This window comes from Euleptes europaea, chromosome 1 (genome assembly GCF_029931775.1).
Source record: "Euleptes europaea isolate rEulEur1 chromosome 1, rEulEur1.hap1, whole genome shotgun sequence".
Lineage (NCBI taxonomy): Eukaryota > Metazoa > Chordata > Lepidosauria > Squamata > Sphaerodactylidae > Euleptes > Euleptes europaea.
The window spans coordinates 161,622,767-161,646,850 of record NC_079312.1 but is presented as its reverse complement, the minus strand read 5'-3'; the positions used below and the strand labels follow the sequence as shown (position 1 = coordinate 161,646,850).

Genomic DNA, 24,084 nt, shown 5'->3' with positions numbered 1-24,084 from the left:
GTAGAAGCCAATGCGGCCCAGGAGCGCCTAGTCGCCCCAGCCCTCCCCCTAGTCTGTGGGATAGAGCCATGTTGTTCAGCAGCAGCCTTGCGTTTTGGAGCCATGTTAAAAGGTAGCTATATATACCTGCCCTGACGCAGAAGTTGTAGAGGGATAATGTGCAACAAGAAACAACAAGTTTTCAGTAGATTTAATTAAAGATCACTGAGATAGCAAGCAGGATGTAAACGTAGCTGGATATGCTTGACTGCCGAGTCTGCAATATAGCTGATATGATACGGGTAATAGCCTCAATCCGCCTCCAATAGGAGGAGCGGAGACCCTCAACTGCCTCCAACAGGAGGAGCAGATAGCTAAATCTTAGCCCCAAATAACCAAAAAGGGGGGGATGCGAAAGCAAATAGCTTGATGTGAGACGTGTAGCTAACTGCAAAGGTAGCCAGGTAGCCACTTGTATTGCTTAGAAGGAGGCAGGCCAGTGGGGGAAAGAATATCCGTCGGCTGAACTTTTGCCAGTCAAAAGAGGGGGGGGGGTTGCTGGCAGCAAAGCAAAGCACTAACTTCCACAATCAGCCGTGGAAAATCGCGCCCGTTGTTGCCTTAGGCGCACTGGGCAAGCGGCCCAGGAAGCTCCAGCCAACCACCCCTTGTCCCTGCCCCCCCTTGCTGTCCTCCCGTCTCTCGAACTGTCTATCTGGGCTTGTCCGCTCGAGTCTAAATTCTCTCTGTGCTTGTCCGCTCCCTTGCCAAATTCGCCTCAACCCTCGGCGATAACTTCTCTCTCGGCTTGTCCGCTCAGCAACACCGCAGCAATGTGCTCCAGAACACAACCGTTCCGTTTCACAAAGAAAACGGAGTGAGCTGTGGGCGGGCCCGTTCCCCTTTATATAGCATCAGGCTGATGCTAGCCACGCCCCCTCCCAGCTCCCGCCTTCCGCCCCCATTGGCTGGGGCCCCTCCTTGTCCCAGCCAATGAGAGGGCTGTATCCGGGCAAATCGGGTCCGGCACGCGCCTGCGTGAGCGCGCAAACGCACATGTTGGCCGGCCGCACCCGATCCCCCCCCCTTCCCGCTTCTGCCGCGATCGCTCCTTCCTCCCCCGGGGCAGCAAATATGGCTCCCGAAAAGGTGGGAACCCTGGCTTATGTTTTGTAAATGCTGTCCTGCTAAAGTTAGTTGTAGTCATTAAGTGTTATTGCGCTTCTTTGAAGAAACCTGTTTCTTTCACTGGCTAGCTAGCTAAAAGTAATCTGTTGCTTCTTTTTCCCTGTCAAATTCCAGAGCGCTTGTAAAAGTAACAGGCTTTTTAAGGTTAAACAAAATTGCTTATATAAGTCAGTGCCAGCTCAGATTCAGCTGAGTTCGGCTGCTGTTTCTCCTGTGACCCAACAATACAGCCTCAGTCTCTGCCAATAATATCTTGTTGCATTTGCAACCTGGTTTAAAGCGCTTTATTTTTGAGTACAAAAAAGAAAAAATTCTTGCGTAACGGTTACAAATCGGACTGTGTAAACGTTCCTGCCTTTTCCCTCTCTTTCCAAGTTCTGTTTTTTAGCTGTGCGTAACCTGATGTTGCCAGCCAGGAACAAAAGATCCTTTCTTTCTCTGGTTTAAAATGTGAAACGAAATAAAAAAAGAAAATGGAATTCTAAATTATCTCTGACTGAGCCAGCCTCTTGCTAAAACGCAGAAAAAGGGGGGGGGCAAGTCATCAGAAAAGCAGTGTCTTGTGAACTGCGTCAAACTGTTTATTTTAGGAAATAGGCCTTGCATGTGAAATTCAAACAGTGGCTGTGGGAAAATACAAAGAATATGATGGACTGGGGTGCTTATGTTTTTATGTTCTTATGTTGTTATAATGCTTCTTATTGTTAGTATAATTCAAAGTGTAAAGTGTTTAAAAAAAAAAGAGAGAAAGCTGTCCTGAAAAGAGCTCCACATTAACCAGGGACACTCTTTGGATAGTTTTGTCTCTCTCTCTCTTTCTCTCCAAAAATTACTTTAATAAGCCAAGGGTCAGATCCGATATAGGGCAGCTTCGTGTGTTTATGTGCATGTAAAATCTTAAGGTGTCAAAAGGCTACAGTTTAAAAGCTGGAAAAAAGAGTCTGTTTGTGACAGGCTGTGCTTTATAAAAATTCTTGAGAGCAGGTTTCAGAAAGTGTGACTGTATATTTATAATTAAGTAGAGGGTTCAAGAATGTCAAGGAAGATGGCCTGGTTGGACATGTGGAAAAAGAGGTGTAATTTGGTGCAGTCTGATAGAGAGATTTGGCAAAGGTGGAGCTGCTGGTTGTGGTGAACTGGTGTAAAGGATGGATTTTGAAAGGTGGAGAACTGGAAGAGTGGGGAAACAGGTAAAATAGGAAGGAGTTGGTTGTTGGATAAAAAAGGAATGTTCTGTGCACAGAAGAATGAAAAAAAGTGTGGTAGAAATAGAGAAAGTTGTGCTGAAGTGGAAAAAATATATCTAAAGTTGAGAGTTAATGTTGTGCTTTGAAAAAAAATATAGTAATAATGAAGCTACAAGGGCTGAACGTTGTTCTCCTATATTCTGGTTAAAATGTGTAAACTGGCTTTGGCTGAGACAGGCTCAGTCCTATAGGATTGTTAAAAATGTATTGTAAAACTTGTGTTTTCAGTATCTTTTAAATATTTTAAATGGCATTGGAAGTTCAGTATTTTGTGAGACTGATATTTAGTTATTTCTGAAAAGCTTATTCAAACTTTTATGGAAGTTTTTCAGAAAATTTTAACCATTTTGGCACTACCCTGTATTCCTTTTGAGTTATGTTGGAAGCCTGTTATACAGTTTTTATACTCAAGATGTTACAAAGCAACAAACATTGCAGTCACCCAGTATTTAAAGGCAGGTTTCCCCATTTTGGTTACAGCTTACCAGTTTGCAAAAAGGTCTGTTATTAGTTATGCCTTTTCTTCTTCCTGGTATAAACTCAATTCCATAATAGCCCTCTTTTTAGCCGAAATATCCTGAGTAAGTTGCAAACTACCATAAAACGGCATCCCTGACTCTGTCCTGAAAGCCTGCAACTTGCTCCCTTACTGAAAAGTGGTACCTATTTGCTCTCCTCTCAGAGGAAGCATCCCTTAGTAACAGCTTATCCTCTGATTTCCAAAAATATCCCAGGGGTATGGGCTGAGGGAAACCCACCAGGACTGACACGCAATGTACCCCCAGTCATAATTGAGCCGAAGCTAGAGGCTAGACCCATTCACCTCCGCCAGTACCCCCTGCCCTTTAAGGCTCGGCCAAGGAATTTAAAAGCATCTTGGCCGCCTCCTGCAGTATGACATTCTCCAATCTTGCCAATCTGCCTGAAGTGCCCCTCTCTTACCTGTCCAAAAGTCAGGAACTGAGGTTTAAAATCTCAAAGCTTTCCCTGATATCAAATCTTAATCCTTTCTATGACCACCCCACAGCGGCCACTAAAGAGCACTGTCCAAGTAAAACTTATCGCCTTTTATACAGGGCTGGCTATCGGGCTTCTAAGCAAAAGGCTCAGATAGCCCAAAATAAGTCAAGTATCTAGTTTTCAGGTCAGTCAGTATCAGTGCTCTCTGGGGTGGAACGGAAGAAAGCCGTGTGTGCCATCCCCTGGCTTTCCAGTTGCCGTAAAGTCCAACAATCCCTGGAAACAGCAAGCTTCTGTTGTATCTAAAATCCCCAACTATGCTTTCATGGCCAAGCTTCTGGATGAGGCCACCCGGGAAAAAGAAAAGGGGGCCGTTAACTGAGAATGGTTTTAAATTATGGACTAACACCTGCTACAATGCTTGAGGAAAATCAAGCATGCATTGCGCCACTGAGAGGCGAGAACTCTAGAAAAGGAAAGAAACTTCTTCGACTTAAGATGGACTCAGTAAAGGACAAACAAGGTCTTGTAAAAGTGAAGCACTGTGAAAGTAAAGAGATGGTGACAGTGGACAGTGTCTCTCAGTGTCCACTAGAAAACATGGTGTAGGAAGAGTAATATATAGTCAGAAAGGGGTTGGGTTTGAGCTGAATCATTGTCCTGCAAAAAGTATCACAGGTAATGTGCTAATCATTGTCCTGTAAGTATCAAGACAATGTGCTAATGAGGGTGTGGTATGTTAATATAGAACCATTGTATCCTGAAAAAAAAGCCCTCAAACCCTGTGAGGTAAATTAGAGAGAAAGCGACTGGCCAACAGGACTTTGAACACCCTAACCACTGTACCACACTTGATTGTGGCATGGGGGGGGGAGTACACAAACGAACAAAGTTATTCCCAAACCAAAGTTTGAAAGGGAATCGTAATCTGAACAATTCATATAAGAATCCTAACCAGCCTGATATTCTCTGGCTATTACCAAGTGCAAGATAATCTCAAAACATAAAGACAGAGAACAAATAAGTCTCTACATATGTATATATATATATATTTATTTTTTGCAAAGGTTTACAGGCACTTCCACATTCCTCTGACAAAAAATGGTGTAGTACATTTTGAATTTGGATGCAACTTCTGTTTTCTAGCTTGTTCAGTTGGAGGAAATTACCTGAAATAATAAAAATAAAGTCACTAAGCCAAGCATTCTTTTTTTTTTTTTACAGAGCTCTAGAAATGCAGATTTTGATACTAAAAGAATAGATGAATCCTATGGTAATGAAAGGTTTTAGCAGAAGAAGCTCCACTTGAAAAAAACTATTGAGGATTCCAGTTCTGCTTCTTGACATTATTTTGGGTGTTTATTTACACACATACACACTGACAACTAGTTCCCATCTTGCACACTGACTTAACGCAACCATGAGAGAAAGTGTCATTTCTCAATAAAGGCTGCCAAGTTCCAGGTGAGGCCTGGTAATCTGGAATTACAACTGATCTTCAGACGACAGAGATCTGTTCACCTGGAGAAAATGGCTAATTTGGGGGGGCAGAGTGGACTCTGTGGCATTATACCCTGCTAAGGTCCCTCCCTTCCCCATACCCCACCCTCCCCAGGCTTCACCCACAAATCTTCAGGAATTTCCCAAATTGGAGTTGGCAGACATATTTCTCAGGAACATATTTAGCCTCCACAACATACAATCCTTTCTCACACTCAACCAAATGGCTGTCATTCACTCTTATGGTGCTGTACTTGTGGAAACTTGTGCCAACCTCCATGGAGTGTCTAACACCTGCACTATGCTGCTGATGCTGAGTGGCTGATCACTTTTGTGATCTCACTGTGATAATGAAGTAAATCTAAGAATGTACTAATTGCTTTATTGCAACTTCAATAAATAAATAAATAAATAAAGAGTTCCAATTAACTCTTTACTATCCATTTTACTAACTCACTGACTGAAATTCTACTGGGGTGATATGTCTATGCACTTAAACATACTGTTCTCTCTAGGGCAGTGGTTCCCAACCTTTTTTTGACCAGGGACCACTAGGACTTTTTTGTTCGGTGCAGGGACCCCAAGGTTCAAAATAAAAATTCCAGGAATTTGAAAATAAACTTTAATCATAACTGTTAGTTAAACTTTAAACTTAGAATTATATTTGAATATATATATTTTATAATAGAGAACTTTTAATTGAAAATATTAATTTATTATGGGTTTATAACTTTGTTTCGCGGACCTTAATTTAGTTCTCGTGGACCCCTGGGGGTCCATGGACCCCTGGTTGGGAACCAGTGCTCTAGGGCTTCCTAAAATACACCCCCTCACTTTATACATAATATCTTAGGGTTGCCAGCTCTGGGTTTGGAAATACATGGAGATTTTAAGGGGGGAGCCTGAGGAGGGGTGGGATTTGGGGAGGGGAGGGACTTCAATGGGGTATAATGCCATAGAGTCCACCTTCCAAAGTGACCATTTTCTCCAGGTATTTCCAGAGGGGAGGGGAGGGACTTCAATGTCATAGAGTCCAATTGCCAAAGCGGCCATTTTCTCCTTGATCGGCTGGTGATCAGTTGTAATAGCAGGAGATCTCCAGCTAGTACCTGGAGGTTGGCATCTCTATGGGTGACCTTGGGTCAGTTACACACACTCAGCTTAATTTAACTCACAGAATTGTTGTGAGGATAAAAATGGAGGAGATGAGAATGATTAAGCCACTTTGGGCTCACATTGGGGAGAAAGGTGGGGTATATAAATGAAATGAATAAATAAAGTGAATAATTGTTTTATCCCAGCGGTCCTCCAAGTAGCTTGAGGCAGCATACCATTTCAGCCTCTCAACTACACTGTGAGGTAGGTTAGGCTGCAAGAGTAAGTATAACAAGGCCAAGATCACAATGGGAACAGGCATTTGCTATTAAGCTCACATTCATAACTTACTGATGGTGCTAAGGTCATATTTACACTCAAACTGATTTAATGGTTACCCCCCTAGGGTTGCCAGGTCCCTCTTTGCCACCAGCGGGAGGTTTTTTTGGGCAGAGCCTGAGAAGGGTGGGGTTTGGGATGGGGAGGGACTTCAATGCCATAGAGTCCAATTGCCAAAGCAGCCATTTTCTCCAGGTGAACTAATCTCTGTTGGCTGGAAATCAGTTGTAATAGCGAAAGATCTCCAGTTAGTACCTGGAGTTTGGCAACCCTACCCACCCTTGGAACCCTGGGAATTGTAGAGTTCTGCAAAAAGACTAGAAAATAGTCAATGCACCAGTTGGGTGACCAGGGCATTCCCTAGTCACATGAGGGCTATTTCCGTCGTTCCTAAAATGCAGACTAACATGATATATGTTTGTGTGTGTGTGGACGCAAATAGCATTTCCTGTTCAACCTTTCCCAATGCAAGTTGGCACTTCGTTCTGTCAGTGTTTCTCCCCATTTTTGGGGTCAGAATTCCATTCAAAGTAGTCTTATGTTTTTAATTTTGCCTTTCCTCCCCCTGCCCCAGCTGGCATCTTCTACCACTAGAAAACATGGTTAGGATAGACCTCTCAATATAGGTCTGCCAGCTTCCAGGTGGGTTCTGGAGATTGCCCAGAGTTACAATTGATCTCCAGATGACAGAGATCAGTTCTCTTAGAGAAAATGGCAGCTTTGGAAGGTGGACTTCATGGCATCACGTCCCTGCTGAGCTCCTATCCTCCCCAAATCGCACCCTCCCTTCCCCCAAATCTCCAGGAATTTCTCAACTCAGAGTTGGCAATGCTATACCGTATGTGCTTCTCTCTCTCTCTGTGTGTAAAGTGCCTTCAAGTCGCAGCCGACTTACGGCGACCCCTTTTGGGGTTTTCATGGCAAGAGACTAACAGAGGTGGTTTGCCAGTGCTTTCCTCTGCACAGAAACCCTGGTATTCCTTGGTGGTCTCCCATCCAAATACTAACCAGGGCTGACCCTGCTTAGCTTCTGAGATCTGACGAGATCAGGCTAGCCTGGGCCATCCTCTTCTGACATCCTCTTTAATTGTTTCACCATTGGTGTATATTGAAATAAACTTACATTATTGATCCAGGAAATGTATGCAGAGACACGGGTGAATACGGTGGGTTTCCGTAAGACATTACATCCGCTGCTGGAAACAAAGCTAGTGACTCCGTGGACATAGTATTTGTCATTCACCAGGCAGTTCAGAGGTCCCCCAGAATCCCCCTGGAGAACAGAGTACAGAAGGAAGGCATGCATCACTGACATTTCCGATGTAGTCCTTTCTCTTCGACTTTTATATCAAGTGGGAAATCTCTCTTCCGTTAAGCAACCTGAGCAGCTTTGCAGCTGTCTCGAGACAGACTGACTTTGTTGAAAATCTGCCACTCAGGCAATGCATTGTGCCCTTTGTGAAACCAAATTCAATCAGCCAAAAAATGAGAAGTTGACAAGCAAGGGAAAGAGTTTACCGCATTTCAAGTGAACGATTCCCCCCCTCTCTCTGTAGGTTAACCTCAGCTGAAGAGGTGGAGACATAAGGGGATGGGAGACTGGCCTGCTTATACGCTCCATCTCCAGAGAGCTGCTTGAGGTTTAAGCCCCTAATATCTTAAGACCCTAACACCTTCAGAGGGAAATTTACGTCAGGGAGAAATTTCTCTATTCCTCTGTCCCTTTTGAGATCTCAATGGATATAATATTTTTCTGTGGTTGTCCCTTATTTAATTGAGAGGAAGCTTCACCCCTCCCCAAAAACAGCTCTCTACTTGTCCTTGCTGTTTGGCAGTGGTAAAATAATGGCATCTTTAAGAAGGCATTCTCTTTAATGTAAGATCTAAGCAGTGCAGTTCCTGTGCTTTTCTCACCACAGAAGGTTTCCCATGTACAGCCCTTTACTTTCCCTCATAAAAGTGAGCGGCATTCATTCGCTTATGTATATCTATATATATACAGACACATACAAAGAGAGAGAGAATGTCTGATATCTTTGACGAAGCTTAGTCTCCACACTAAAATTATTTCTGAACCTGTCCCTCATATAAGTGAATGGCTGCCGCTCACTTTTATGAGGGAAAGTAAAGGGCTGTACTTGGGAAACCATCTAGGCCATCTAGCCCAACCCCCTGCTTAATGCAGGATTAACGGGAGAGCATCCCTGACAAGTGTTTGTCCAGCCTTTGCTTAAAGACTGCCAGTGAGGGGGAGCTCACCATTTCCCCAGGTAGCTGATTCCACTGTCGAACAACTCTTACTGTAAAAAAAAAAAATTCCTTGCCGGTACCTTTCCTCCCACAATTTAAACCCATTATTGCGAGTCTTATCCTCTGCTGCCAACAGGAACAGCTCCCTGCCCTCCTCCTGTAAGTGACAAATACGTATAGAGAGCAATCATGTCCCCCCTCAACCTCCTCTTCTCCAGACTAAACATTCCCAACTCCCTCAGCCTTTCCTCATAGGGCTTGGTCTCCAGGTGTTAGGATCTTAAGATATTAGGGACTTAAACCTCAGGTAGCTCTCTGGAGATGCAGCGTATAAACAGGCTAATCTCCCATCCCCTTCTGTCCCCTCTTCTTTAGCTAGGGTTGCCAGGTGCCTGCTGGTGGCGGGCAAACCCCCGGCAATTTCCCCCTCTGCCTGCCGACCACCTGAGGGTCAGCGGGCAGACATGCACGCACTCGTGCATACCCTGTGCATCACGTCCGGTTTAGAACCGGATGTTCTGCCTCACAAGGGGCCTTATGCCTCTTAGTCTGAGTGGTAAAAGGCCGCTTTACCACTCAAACTAAGAGGTAAAGGCCCTTTGCGATGCGGCACTTCTGGTTCTAAACCGGGAGTGACGCACACGCACTTTACGAGAAGAGCCTCCCACTGGAGGAGGGAAGGGACCTGGCAACCCCATCTTTAGCTGAGGTTCACCTCTGTCCAGCCTCTACTTAAAGACTGCCAGTGAGTGGGAGCGTACCAGCTCCCCCTCACTGGCAGAGACTTCAGACTTTACCCCACATCATTTTTCTGAGCCAAAATGACCCCATGGGGGGGCACTATTTGACCTGCTGGGGGGATGCTAGGGTTGTCAACCACCAGGTAAGGCCTTGAAATTTCCCAGAATTATAACTGATATCCAGACTACAGAGATCAACTCCCTTGGGGAAAATGGCTGCTCTGGAAGATGGACTCCATGTCATTATACCCCACTGAGGTCAGTCCCCTCCCCATAGCTAGGGTTGCCAGGTCCCCCCTAGCCTCCAGCTGGGGATGGGGGGGCATATTGTTGCCAGCTCCAGGTTAGGAAACTTCTGAAGATTTGGAGGTGGAGCTTGAGGAGGACAGGGATCTCATCGGGGAACTGATATCTGTAGTCTGGAGATGAGATGTAATTTTGGGAGATCCCCAGGCCCCACCTGGAAACGCCTTCCCCAGGATCTACCCCCAAATCTCCAGGGATTTCCCAACCCAGAATTGGAAACCTTAGTTCCTGCACATCCACCCAACTTGTTAAAAATGCAACATCTAGTCTGGCCCTTAAATATGCTTGTGCTTTGTTTTTCCCAGCATGCAATTACCTGGCATCCAGAGCGTGTACCATCCCCTCCAGCACACACCATGGTGTCCTTGACTGTTGAGCCCCAGTAGGCCGAAGTGGAGCAGGTTGAGTAACTCACCACAGGGAGCAAGGCTTCCTGCAGGACTGAGGCCAGCTGGCCATTAGCTGTGCAAAACCACAGGGTAGATAAGGATGTAGCTTGCTTGAAAAGATAACGATCTATTTCCCTACCACCTTCTTTCCCCTCCTAGTCAAGTGGGTGGAGATTTCCTAGTGGTGCATTTCATGATGATAGGGGTCCTTTTTTTATTTTTTTAAAGGAACATTTGGAACTAATGCACGATTTATGATTGGAATTGGCACACAGAGTGCACAACATGCCTTCCATTTCCTTATGCGTGCATTACTGTTGTTATCACAGAATTGACAACTGCATATGATTTGTCAGGACAGGGGTTCTCAAGCGATTTCTTCCAGCTTTAAAACACTGGTGAACCCTCTATGGAGCAGAGCAGTGGAGTCTCCAGGGAGCATTTCCAGTAGGTGGAGGAGAAATGGGTGCACTTGATCGGGATCTGGGGTTCTGGCCTTTTATGCATGGTGTTTCCCTCACTGTCAACCCTCTGATGAGGTCACCTCTCTCCAGCTCGTTTCTGCACATTTTGCCCACGTTTTCAGGGACCTGTTTTATCACAAATTTGAAAACACAGCAAAATGCACATAAACGAGTGGGGAGAGCGAGGCAACCTCTGATGGTCAGAAAGGACCCAAAGTCATTGGAGGGGTGACCGTGAGGGAAGCAGCCATGCGTAAAAGACCTTGGTTTTCACATAATCTCAGGTCACTTTTCACATGACCTAATGTAAACACATCTTTTGCATGACTTGAATTTCAGAAGTGCACATTTCCCCCCCTAGAACTGGACATTTTGTGTCTGGTTGTACATAACTGTTGTGTTGTTTCCTTGCATGTATTAAGCTATACAAGACAAAATTCTTAACACGAGTTTAAATTCTTTCTTTCTTACAGCCTCTGGTCTACTGTTTTCACTCATCTTTCTTTCAACTCTCCTACTCTTTTCTTTTCAATAGTGGGTGGGGGGTCTAGCCTGCCCAACAAAAGACTATGGTCTCCCTAAAGGGTCAAATGCCTCAATATCAAGAATGAAACAAGCTACAGTTATTAAAGCACAACAATAACCAGGCAGTCTGCTTAGTAAGGCTTCCTTCTTCTGCGGCACCTAGGACCGGCGTAGGGAAAAGCAGTTGGACAGATCTACACTGGACTGCAGAGCATGAATAGTCTGGATAAGGTTTGTTAAAAATACAGCACATGGAGCTTTGGAGTAGACTAGAACTTGCCATAAAGTCCCACTTGCAAAGATGCAGCCAATTGCCACGTTGTTTATCTACTGTACTTGTCGTTTATCTATTGCACCCATTGTCTTGCACACATCATATTTCACACCAGATTTGATCCAGAAAGGTTTGAATTATTAATAAGATCAAAAACATGAGCATCTACGTCTTGAGCAAAGTGGACCACAGAAGGCTTTGATACTCTCTCCCGGTACCTTGTGGGAGTTACCGTAACACTCACTTTTGGTCCTCCCCCAGCCAGTGATGTAACAGGGATTGTTGTTGGGGAGGATCTGTCCAGATGGGGGCAAAGATCCAAGCTGCACATAGTTGTTGAGAACTGCACTCTGAGAGAGACGGAGCAGTGCAATGTCATAGCTGTGGGAGAAGAGAAGAGAATGGGTAGTGGGATGGAAAGACACAAAACAAACAACTGGCCTTTCTTTAAAGACCACATCAGAAACCAGAATTGGTGTTTTATTTATTTACTATACATCATCTTTCTGCGGATGGAAATGTCAGTGTAATCCAATGCAGAGTTAGACCCTTCTAACCCCACTAACTTCAGTGGTTTTAGAAAGGTGTAACTCTGTTTAGGATTGCACCTGTTGGTTGACTAACAATTATTCAAAATGCGATGAAATTAGCTGTGTAAACAAAAACTAAATGCCTGCATTTTCCAGATTCTGGCTAAAACAGCATATGGAAAACACGGGCGAAACATGCAGGAGAGCGGGGTGACCTCTGACAGTCAGAAAAGGCATGCGTAATCAAAAGGAAGCCCCAAAGCAGATGGCGAGGGTGACCATGGGGAAACGTCCATGCATAAAAGGCCTAAGCTGATAGCCAGACTCTGCCTCCTTTGTGTTTACCTGCTTTACTGAATTCTGGGTATGCCTAGAACTCTTGCATGTCTAAAATAGCTGTTTTAATCCTGGGCACTACATGATCTGATGCATAATCCAGAAGGTTTATTTGGTTGGTTAATATTTCCAGGATAACACTTACCCTGCAGCGACATTATTGCTGTTCCAATATGGATGCACAAAAATACGGCCCACACTTAAATACTGCTCTGTGCCTTCCTGTTGATAAATATTGTGGTCACCAACAACCACACGAAAATTCATGTTCCTGGAGATAAGAGGGCATGGAAATGGAATGGTTATAGTTACCGTTTGCAGTCTTTGTATAAGTCCCTAGCATATTTTTCCCCTCTGGTGTTTGGTAGAAGCTATGAAGCATTCAGAACTGAATCAAAGGTTCAGAGCCAGAGCCTGGCAAGCAGGAAGACATATCCTGTTTGCAAAGGGTCTGGTATGCAACGGGTATGGTCCTTCATCTGAGGTTGCCAACCTCCTGGTGGGGCCTGGAAATCTCTTGGAATGTCATGTGATCTCCAGACTACAGAGATCAGAACCCCTGGAGAAAACGGCTGCTTTGTAGGGTGGAACCTGCTGAAGAAGCCTCTGAAAGAAGAATGTTAAAAGGTCAATGTTAAGTGGATGCGACAAAAACTACAAAACCCAGTCCAGTGTGGATGCTAAACTGAGGCAAACCCCCCGCCTTGTATAGAAGCAGCCTCATTTTCATATGGCTTACCATTTGAGGACACAACCTCAAAAAGAGGTTTATATAGGTTTGCCAACCTCCAGGTGGTCACAATAATTTGCACTTGGACTGCAGTATAGAAAGTTAATCAAACATATGCAATCACTATGGCTTAAAATTGTTATGTGTGTACACAAAAATTTCAACAACACAATTTTTCTCTCAGGTATGGAGTAATTCTTTAGTGTATAGCCTGGTTCTGTTACCTCACAGAAACCATATATTTTTTAAACACTTTTTTATGGCAACAAAAATAATAAAAATCATATATAATCAAAAAATAAGGAATCAGGACTATATACAACCAAGACAGGAGTCCGGTAAGTATCCTGATATAGTCCTGATTCCTTATTTTTTGATTATATATGATTTTTATTATTTTTGTTGCCATAAAAAAGTGTTAAAAAAGTGTTAAAAAAATATATGGTTTCTGCGAGGTAACAGAACCAGGCTATACACTAAAGAATTACTCCATACCTGAGAGAAAAATTGTGTTGTTGAAATTTTTGTGTACACACATAACAATTTTAAGCCATAGTGATTGCATATGTTTGATTAACCTCCAGGTGGTGGCTGGAGATTTCCAGCTATTACAACTGATCTCTAGCTGATAGAGATCAGCTCACCTGGAGAAAATGGCTGCTTTGGCAATTGGACTCGATGACACTGAAGTCCCTTCCCTCCCCAAACCCTGCCCTCCTCAGACTCTGCCCCCCAAACCTCCTGCCAGTGGCGAAGAGGGACCTGGCAACCCTAGGTTTATATTTTTTACGCACATAAAAGTATAAGATTAGCATTTCCAAGACAGATCCAGTGTTCTCCTCTGCCCCAGTCTCACTCAGTGACACTCCAATCAAAGCCTCTTTGCTTTCTTGGTTAGGCAAAGAAGATATTCGTTCTCACCTGTCCACACAGTGAGCTGCTGTCATCACCCAGTTTTGCCTCACCAGTGTCCCACCACATGTATGATGCCACCCTCCGCCTGAATAGTACTGGAGGGAAATCTAGATAGGAGGAGAGTTGAGAGAGTGTTGGATTGTTATACTTTTGCCCACCAAAAGGAACAAAAGATGTCGCCATAGTCAGATTAGTGATACAACTGGAGCAAGTCATCTATCGAAGAGACCCTCATTTGCAGACCGCTTATTAAAAGCATTCACGGTTGGCCATAAGGGTCTGCGTTGTACCACTCTGCCTAGCAAAGTTTGAAGCCTTCCTCAAGGCTAAGGAGCCTTCTTCCAATGTTAGTGGCTTTTCCTCTGATGGAAGATTTGCTTAAAGTTGGAGCAAGCCCTCCTTTGCCGAAAACTTTGCTAAGAGGAGTAGTGTGATACAGGCCAGTGAGTATCTTCCTCCCTGTGGTTGCATTCTGTTAGGACTGGTGATCCTGGCAGAAGAGCCTTTTGCAATCGGAGAAGGCTCCGTGGGCCAGAGGAAAGCAATGCTTCTAGCAGTTTGTTTTCTTTAAATGAAAAAACAGTGGCGGGAAAATGCAGCCCTGAACAGAAGATCCTGGGCACAGAAGTGCTGCTTAGCCCTTTATCCTCCATCCATTTTTCCACTCAACATTTGTCTCCCTCCAAGCCTGCTTTTTCTTCCTCTAATGAAAAAGGATACAAGTCCCAAGTGAAAAATGAAAAGGCCTTCCATTCATTGGTCGTTTATGCATGGGTACTTTCTCTCATGTTTGCCTCCCCATCTATCTCGGTTGTTCCTTGGAGTTATGCATGAGTTTTCCCTCCGTTAGAGATGACCTCACTGCCAGCCCTCACAAATTCCAGGACTTCCTGTCCCACTGTTAACCCGATTCTTTCCTCTCCCCTGAGCTCAGCCCGCTTGAAATCCCATGCATAAGGCAAAGCGTGGGACACAGAAGCTGGGTTTCTCTCACAGCAAGTACACAGCCAAGTATAAACCAGCATATCAAGGGGTGGGGATTCAAATACTTCCTGCTTCCTCGGAGTCCTTTCTGAGCAGAAGGCTTTTAAAAACGAGGCTTGGGTTCCCCCCTTCCTTTCAAATAACTCATTTTTTTGTTTTTAAAATACTTTTTCTCGCTGCAATTGGGTTTCAGGGGGGAGGAACTTTTCTCTCACTACAGTCAATTATAAAGCAGCATTTCAAGGGGCGGGGATTCAAATACTTTTGAGCTTGGAGACTGCTGGTGCATAGACTCCCATTGTCTGCATTGTGACCTTAACGCTAGACATCAGAATAAGGAGGCATCATAATTTCAAATAGGAGCACAGTTAATAAGTCAGGATTTTCTCAGTACGGGGCCACATTGACTACAGCTTCCTTTCTCCCTGTTCCTGCCTATACCAAGTCCTGGAGTGGACTCGGGAAGTATGCAAAAGAGATGGTGCATTTACCTGTGATGGCCATGAATTCTTCTGTGCATTGTAGCCCCCAACAACACGTCCATGGTCCTCAAGCGACCCCTCTGAACAACGTCCTTCAGGAGTAAAACAGTGTCAAAAGGCATGATCTCAGTTGACTACAGCCATTCAACACCTGAGAAACAGCCAGCAGTGGCTACAAGGAGAGCCCAGTAAGGCAATTGTATCAGGTCACTTCCTGTTGTCATGGATTAGGGTACTGATTCCTCCTCCTGCTCAGATGAAGAAACTGAAGACTTGTAAGAGGGTGAGGATGAGGTCTTGGAACTACCCAGATGGAATAATCCATGATGCCTCCAGGTCCACAGGGTTGCCAACTCCAGCCTGGGAAATTCCTGGAGATTTGGGGGCAGTGCCCAAGGAGGAGGGAATTTGCGGAGGGATTTATCCTAGAATCTATGGCATAGCATAGAAGTTGCTCTCCGAAGCTGCTATTTTCTGCAGGGATACTGATCTCTGTTGTCTGGAGATCAGTTGTAAACTAGGGTTGCCAACTCTGGGGTGGGAAATTCCTGGAGATTTTGGGATGGAGGGCAGGGTTTGGGGAGGGGAGAGATTTCAATGCCATAGAGACCAATTGTCAAAGTGGATTTTCTCCAGGGGAACTGATCTCTATCAGCAGGAGATCAGTTGTAATAGCAGGGAATTTGTAATAGCAAATTTGGCAGTGAATTGAAGCATTTCATAGAAGAAATACTTCATATCATATTATTAACCTTTAATAAGCATAGTTCATAATACATCTTATACAAATTCTCATGATCAAAATCAAAACACACCAACCCAAGATGAACAAACCAGGGCCCCATCAGGCTCAGAAATATTCAGAATATATAAAATAAACCGCAATCACAACAGCAACTTAAAATAGACGGGCTTCATGGATCCCCGTCTCAATAACGTTACCAATTTTTTTTGCAACCAAAGCAGTTGTTTCAGGCTTAGTATCAGACAATAGATCAAATAACATTCGTCTTTTATTATTGGCTATTTCGATATCAAGCAGATCTGATAGACAGTCATTATGAGGGCCCTCACCCAGGCGGCATTGCAATACAATATGCATAAACAAATCTGGAGATCCTGAACTGCAGGGGCAGAGTCTCTCCTGATACGGAATGTGACTAAATCTACCTAGTAGGACCTTCGATGGAAAGGCATTCATACGAGCTAAGAAAAAAGCTCTTCTTTGGTCTGGATCAACTAAATTATGAAAATAATAAGCCATAGAGTTTAGCTGGCTAGAAATGCCCAAAAATGCGCAGGTGAACATATAGGGAAAAGGGTTTGCAGCTCATGATCCAGAAGCCTTTGCTTGATTACTCGAAAAGCGGATCTTTCACCAGAAAGTAATAAAGAGTCAAAATCAATTCCAATACAAGCAAACTTCTGAAGAATAGCTTGGGACCATTGCAGGCTATAAGGATCACTTTTCAAATAGGTTAGAAGACTGTCAGGTACAGATCTAAAATGGATTTTAATCCAATATTTAAAAGTGGCAATCCAAGCCTTGGTATTAATACAGATTTGGCCTAACTCTGCACAAGTAGCTAGGTAGGAAATGCATTTAGGGGCTCCTAGAATTCGTCTTAGAAAAGAGGCTTGAATGCTCTCAATAGTTTGATTGAGAGCTGTGATCCAAATGGGACAACTGTATAAGAGTTGCGACAGCACCTTGGCATTAAAAATTTTAATTGCCGCCGGAACATATTGATTACCTTTAGCAAAGAAAAACCGTGATATCTGAACAGCTGAATGTTTGGCCAAATTAATTGCACGAGATCGATGAGAGTTCCAGCTTAAATTATGCTGAAATGTAACACCTAGAGACTTGAAAGTTTTAACCTGTTCAATTTCTATACCTCCAATAGACCATTTCTGTGTGCACCAACTTCTAGAGAAAACCATTACTTTAGTTTTGGCATAATTAATTGCCAGCTTATTATCTTTACAGTATTGATAAAATGATGTCAGATATCTTTGCAGGCCGACCCTGGTTATCGAAAGCAATGCAGTATCATCCACGTACAATAATAAAGGAGATGGGCGACAAGCCAGCTTTGGGGGGTGACCGTCAATGGAATCTAGTCTGTCCGCCAAATCATTCAAAAACAAATCAAAAAGTTGGGGAACAAGGATACAGCCTTGTTTAACACCAATTGTTATAGGAATCCTATCAGTTAAATAACCTTTGGACGAATATTGAATTTGGCATGATGTAGCAACATGAAATTTCCTCAAAAGAAACAAAAGTCTTGGCTCCATACCGTCTAGATAGTTTGCTCCATAGCATATCTCTATCAATCTTATCATATAAAAGCCACGTATAGTTTTTTCCTACCAGTATTAATATACTTGTCTGCCAAAAAAGTAAGAGTCAGACAATGATCTACAATCGATTTGCCCTGTGAAAAACCAATTTGCTCTGGCCCAATGATATTATGACTTTGGATCCATTCAGTCAACATCTTGTTTAGCATAGAGCTTACCAATTATAGAAAGTAAACTAATTGGCCTAAAAATATTTGGATTAGTAAGGTTGCTGTTTTTATAGATTAGAATAATGATAGAGTATAACCAAGAATTTGGGAGAATCCCATATAGATCTAATAACGAAAATAGGTTAGCTAAGGGGAGAGCCCACCATTTTATATTGCTTTTTAATATTTCCGCCGGAACGGCATCAGGGAAGAAGTACTTGATATTTTGGGGGTCTGGTACTTTTGTTGCTGGGTTTGCATGATGGTTGCTATTTTCACCTCATGTATTGTTCTTACTAGTACATTGGGACCAGCAACAGTAAGTTTGAGGATTGGCAGCAGCGATGACTGGTGTGGAAATATCCAGCATTGCAATCATCTGTAATACACCAATATTTCTGGAGAAAGCTAGTGTCTAAAAGGATCCTTTAAATTGCAATCCTAAACAGAGCTACACTTGAACACATGAAGCTGCCTTCTACTGAATCAGACCACTGGTCCATCAAGGTCATTATTGTCTACTCAGACTGGCAGCGGCTCTCCAGGGTGTCAGGTAGAGATATTTCATATGAAGACATGAAGCTGCCTTCTACTGAATCAGACCACTGGCCCATCAAAGTCAGTATTGTCTACTTGTAGCAGCACTAGGCACATACACACATATTTATTTTCATGCAATGTATGTTAATTAAAGTTAAATCTCCTGCTAAGAGACTGGCAAGTAAGAAAACATGCTTTAACTCCATTGCTAGCTAGCGGTCAGATGTTTCCAGGCGCGCTGCCAAAAACCTTCGCTAAAATGTAAACATAGATAGCAAAGGAAAAAAGTAGTCCTTTTGAAAACTGCTGCCTTTACAAGATGCCTTAAGCATCCTTTCTGTAACTTTCTCACCATATTATATTTAATTGGCTTGTCAATGAAGATCTGATTATCTATTTATGCATATATAGGAAAACCTTGCCTAGGGCCATATAAAGAAACCTTGGTAGGTGTGAAGGATAAATGTTTTTTAGAAGGATAAAGTTTGTTATGGAATAGTTTCAGACCCTTGAGAAGATGTAATGTAAAGATTGTGATGTATAACCACAGATTAAGATTTCCATGGTAAAAGGTATATAAGGGGTTAGAAATTGTTCCATAGTTGGGCGTTCTTTGGCAGGCTATGCTGCAATGCTGTCCTTCTATCTAAAGAATCTTCCCCAGCAGCATGGCCCATCCAGAGGTATGTGAACTTGGTATTTCTACTGTAATTTTTACTGAACAGATCTGCTTAAACATTGTAATATTTTGTTAGGTTTTTTCCTACAATGTAACTTTCATATATTTGTAACTGATATGCATTTTGTGTTTTACTCTTATATTTTTTATACTGAAATGTCTACAATAAAAAGGAATTTCTTAATTCAAAGCTTGTATCATTACTTAAGGGGTAACTGGTTAAGTAAGATAATGTATTTTCTAGTAAAATACAACATCTAGAAACCTAGTTACCTTTCACAGTATTGACCGCTTCATACTCAGACCGGTAGCAGCTCTCCATGGTCTCAGGTTGAGGTCTTTCACATAACCTACTACCTGGTCCTTTCAATTGGAGGTGTTGGGGATTGAACTTGGGACCTTCGGTATACCAAGCAGATGTTCTACTACTGAGCCACAGCCTCACCCTTAAGTTCATTGAAGTCAATGGATATAGAAGGCTTTATCTGTCTAGGATTGCGCTGTAAATGTCCTACGGCATAGAGAATAATTTGACAGAAGATTCTGTGGTGGTTAGTTGCCAAGAAATGCGCAAATTTAATATTCTGAAATAAATTAAATACACCAAAGTACTAAAAAAAACACCTCAGGCACATTACTGCTACTCTGGAAAGAACCAAGACCCCCCTGATTGAGTGTCAAACTGAAAATCACAATGTAAAATCTGGAATGACTTGCAGTGAGTTGCCATTCATTGAAGTGTCTTCATGCCAATCTCTATTGACTTCATCAGAATTCTTTGTTGGGGGCTGGGCCAACACAAAATGTTGTAGACATCTTGGGCTTGGAATTATGGGCTTACATTATAACATATAATGTTGGTGCTGTCGAGTTGCAGCTGAATCATGGCAACCCCTGATGGGTTTTCATGGCAAGAGATGAGCAGAGGTAGTTGGCCATTGCCTTCCTCCACATAGCAACCCCAGTCTTCCTTGGTGGATTCCCATCCAAGTGTTGACCATGGCTGATCCTACTTAGCTTCCAAGCTCTGACAATCTAGGGCTAGTCTGGGCTATTCAGGCTGCTGGCATTAGCTTTAAATTAATACTCACCAAGACTAATTAGATATACCAACTAACTCCACACACTAAGTTTAACTAAACCTAGGAAAGAGTTTATAATAAATTCATCTGCTCCTAAGAAGAGGTGAAGATCTTAACAGAGGGAAAATGGAAAGAGGCATAGAAAACTACAATTTTGTTAGTAAATGGGAAAAATATTTTCAGTCCTGGCAAAATATTCCACATCAGAAATACTCACCGCAGAGGACAACAGCAGCCAAAATGAGAAGTCTCAGCATGGTGATTGAGTGCTTGAAAAGTTGACATTGCCTTAGCCTTTCACTCCTTTTATACTTTAGGGGTTTTACATCACCAAGATAGCAGAGATAAAGACGGCCATTCTCCGAGGGGTGTGTGATGGGAAGACGCACAGGTGTCTCAGAAAGACAAACATTGAATGGCCTTGCTGCTTTGCTATTTTTTAAATACTGTTTAAGCACAAAGCTAAACAATCATTAGAATTGAACTAAATTATCTTCCTAGAGTAGGAAGAACTTTGGGGCTTTTAACCCCCTCTCTCCAAGTTTAGGGGGGGCGGGAATTAAACCACATGCTCCTAAACTGAATAGGCCTGAAAAAATTTGCATTTGAATCCTTATTTGATTTGGTTTATAATTTTTCATAATAGCAGAATAAAAAAGAAGTGCCGGTGAGTAAAAGTTTTGAATTTGATACTAACAGTGTTGCCTTTCAAAATGCAGAAACTGTGCAGAATATTAAATTTGTGCAATTTTTTTTGCTTCATCACTTTTTAAACACAGTCACCTAATATACTTGTAAACAGTATTATAGTTTACCAGGCATTTAGATACCACCAGAACTTTACAGAACCAATATGCGCCCAGAGGATTTGTGATCAATTGCTCCAGTGTTGAGAGCCAGTGTAGTCTAGTGGTTAAGAGCGGTGGACTCTAATCTGAGAACCAGTTTTCATTCTCCAGTCCTACACATGAACCCTGCTGGGTGACCTTGGGCTAGTCGATCTGCAGTGGAATGTGCAACTAAATGCCCATTCTGGCTTAACAATTCATATATAGTGAACTGTGTGTGTGTGTAAAGTGCCTTCAAGTCGCAGCCGACTTATGGCAACCCCTTTTGGGGTTTTCATGGCAAGAGACTAACAGAGGTGGTTTGCCAGTGCCTTCCTCTGCACAGCAACCCTGGTATTCCTTGGTGGTCTCCCATCCAAATATTAACCAAGGCTGACCCTGCTTAGCTTCTGACGAAATCAGGCTAGCCTGGCCCATCCAGGTCAGGACTATAGTGAACTAGAGGGGAGCAATAGAAAGGAGCAGGAGTCCAGAAGCACCTTAAAGACTAAAATTTCTGGCAGGGTATGAGCTTTCGTGAGCCACAACTCGCTTCTTCAGAAGTGAGGGGGGGAAACAGAACTTCCTTATCTATTCATTCAATCAACATTTATCACTTATAAATATCTGATACCAGTGTTTTTAAAGGATTCCCTTATTGGTCTATACCCCCGCCCTATATTTGAATAACCCAGACCCTAAAAATTACCAGAATAATGGCTTCTCTTACACTAGCCAGAAATAATGGTAACTGGATCATAAAAAACTGTAGGCTATATCTAGTCAGCTTTCTTTCTCAATCCTGCCCAGTTCCCCTTCTTGTTACAGCTCCCATCCCATATAACTTTTGTCCCTGCAGCTTCCATGATTCCCAGTGTATAGGGTTGCCAAGTCCCTCTTTGCCACTGGAGGGAGGTTTTTGGGGCGGAGCCTGAGGAGGGTGGGGTTTGGGGAGGGGAGGGACTTCAATGCCATAGAGTCCAATTGCCAAAGCGGCCATTTTTCTCCAGGGGAACTGATCTCTATCGGCTGGAGATCAGTTGTAATAGCAGAAGATCTCCAGCTACTACCTGGAGGTTGAAATGAATAACAGCAGAAAATTGCCCAGCTTTTTTAAATAACCCAAAGTGTAATAACTTATAAGATAGTGTACATCACCAACCAATACACATAAACAGTCCTATAACATCATATATATGTCTAAATCAATCCAGCTAATAGAGTCCACATTGGAATGTTATTATCAGCCACTCAACTTCCTTTTTGCAAAGTATCGTGTTTTCCAAGCCTCAGGTAAGTTGAAAAAGAAAATTCTTCATATGGTGCATTCATGGAGTAGCATCCTGACAGATGCACAATTCTTCATGGACAGACCACAGGTCTCACAAACCAGCCAAGTCAGTGCTGCAACTACCTGGAGGTTGGCAATCCTACCAGTGTAGCATAAGAACATAAGAAAGGCCCTACTGGATCTGACCAAGGCCCATCAAGTCCAGCAGTCTGTTCACACAGTGGCCAACCAGGTGCCTCTAGGAAGCCACAAACAAGATGACTGCAGCAGCACCATCCTGCCTGCGTTCCACCGCACCCAAAATAATAGGCATGCTCCTCTGATACTAGAGAGAATAGGTATGCAGCATGACCAGTATCCATTCCAACTAATAATCATGAATACCCCTCTCCTCCATGAACATGTCCACTCTGTTGGGTTTAATCCAGGCCCAATGGATCATGATTGTGGTTAGAGAGAATCAGGTCAAGCATATAATAAAACAGAGTCAAAGACTTTTAATCAAACAAAAATCCTTTCCTAAAAATAGGGAGGGTTACATGGAGTAAAAACAAATAACAATCTATCTAGTTCCCTATAAATCTTGCTAGGAATGCTAGCAGGTACTAAGGCTTAAACCCCTTTGTCTGTGTCCCAGCTCAGGAGAGCTAAGAACAGGCATCTTGCTTCTGTGAGATTCAAAAGTAACTAACCCATCCTGCCCCAAAGTTTCACACCTTTAACAAAGGAACAGGGTAATAAACGATTCTGACTCCGTGCCTTTCTGCACGTTTGCAATGGCGATTCCCTAGCCAATAGAATACTTACATCTGTTAATACATCATCACCTTGAGACTATCTAAACTGTTGATATAAACAAGTTAACTCTTTAACTATCCTGACAGAAATGGAACTCGCACTGAATCCCTAATACACTCCCCTCTTAAAGCCCTCCAAGCTGGCAGCCATCACCACATCCTGGGGCAGGGAGTTCCACAATTTAACTATGCTTTGTGTGAAAAATTTTTCCTTTTATCTGTTTTGAATCTCTCGCTCTCCAGCTTTAGCAGATGACCCCGTGTTCTAGTATTATGGGAGAAGGAGAAAAACCTCTCCCTGTCCACTCTCCAAACCATGCATAATTTTATAGACCTCTATCATGTCTCCCCTTAGCCTCCTTCTTTCCAAGCTAAACAGCCCTAAGCGTCCTAACCGCTCCCCATAGGACAGTTGCTCTAGTCCCTTAATCATTTTGGTTGCTCTTTTCTGCACCTTCTCAAGCTCTGTAATATCCTTTTTTAGGTGTGGTGGCCAGAACTGTACACAGTATTCCAAGTGTGGTCTCACCATAGATTTGTACAAGGGCAGTATGATATCAGCAGTTTTATTCTCTATTCATCGTCTAATTATAGCCAGCATGGAATTTGCCTTTTTTACAGCAGCCGCACACTGGGTTGACATCTTCATTGAGCTATCCACTGCCACCCCAAGATCCCTTTCTTGGTCTGTCGCTGCCAACACAGATCCCATCAGTGTATAAGTGAAGTTGGGATTTTTTGTCCCAATATGCATCACTTTACACTTACTCACATTGAATCTCATTTGTCATTTTAATGCCCATTCTTCCAGTACGCAGAGATCTTTCTGGAGCTCTTCACAGTCCGATTTTGTTTTAACCACCCTAAATAATTTGGTGTCATCTGCAAACTTGGCTACTTCACTGTTTTACCCCAACTCCAGGTCATTGATGAACAGGTTGAAAAGCACCGGTCCCAACACAGATCCCTGAGGCACCCCACTGCTCACATCCCGCTATTGGGAGAACTGACCATTGATTCCTACTCTCTGCTTCCTATTTTTCAGCCAGCTCTCAATGCATTTTTTTGCAGCTTCCATGATCCCCTGTGTTGCACATTTTGGTGGCCAAAAGGCATCCC

The 24,084-nt window shown here is 43.1% G+C and overlaps 1 protein-coding gene across 1 annotated transcript; it reads right to left on the bottom strand.

Annotated features, from left to right (window-relative positions):
- Positions 1-4,508: 4,508 nt before the first annotated feature.
- Positions 4,509-20,307, bottom strand: LOC130491226 (chymotrypsin-like elastase family member 1). Its single transcript, XM_056864938.1, has 8 exons — positions 20,268-20,307; positions 15,243-15,325; positions 13,774-13,874; positions 12,268-12,393; positions 11,501-11,637; positions 9,921-10,066; positions 7,432-7,581; positions 4,509-4,543 (listed from the first exon to the last, which is right to left on the bottom strand). The coding sequence occupies exons 1-8, from the start codon at positions 20,305-20,307 to the stop codon at positions 4,526-4,528; spliced, it is 801 nt and encodes a 266-aa protein (XP_056720916.1). The 3' UTR covers positions 4,509-4,525.
- Between the last annotated feature and the right edge of the window lie 3,777 nt (positions 20,308-24,084).

Coding starts and splice junctions, on each gene's coding strand:
- LOC130491226 (XM_056864938.1), bottom strand. CDS start 20,307: ATGCTGAGACTTCTCATTTTGGCTGCTGTTGTCCTCTGCG. Junction 12,394..13,773: donor GCAGCTCACTGTGTGGACAG/GTGAGAACGAAT, acceptor TCTTATCTCCAG/GAACATGAATTTTCGTGTGG. Junction 10,067..11,500: donor TGGCTGGGGGAGGACCAAAA/GTGAGTGTTACG, acceptor GGTTTTGCACAG/CTAATGGCCAGCTGGCCTCA.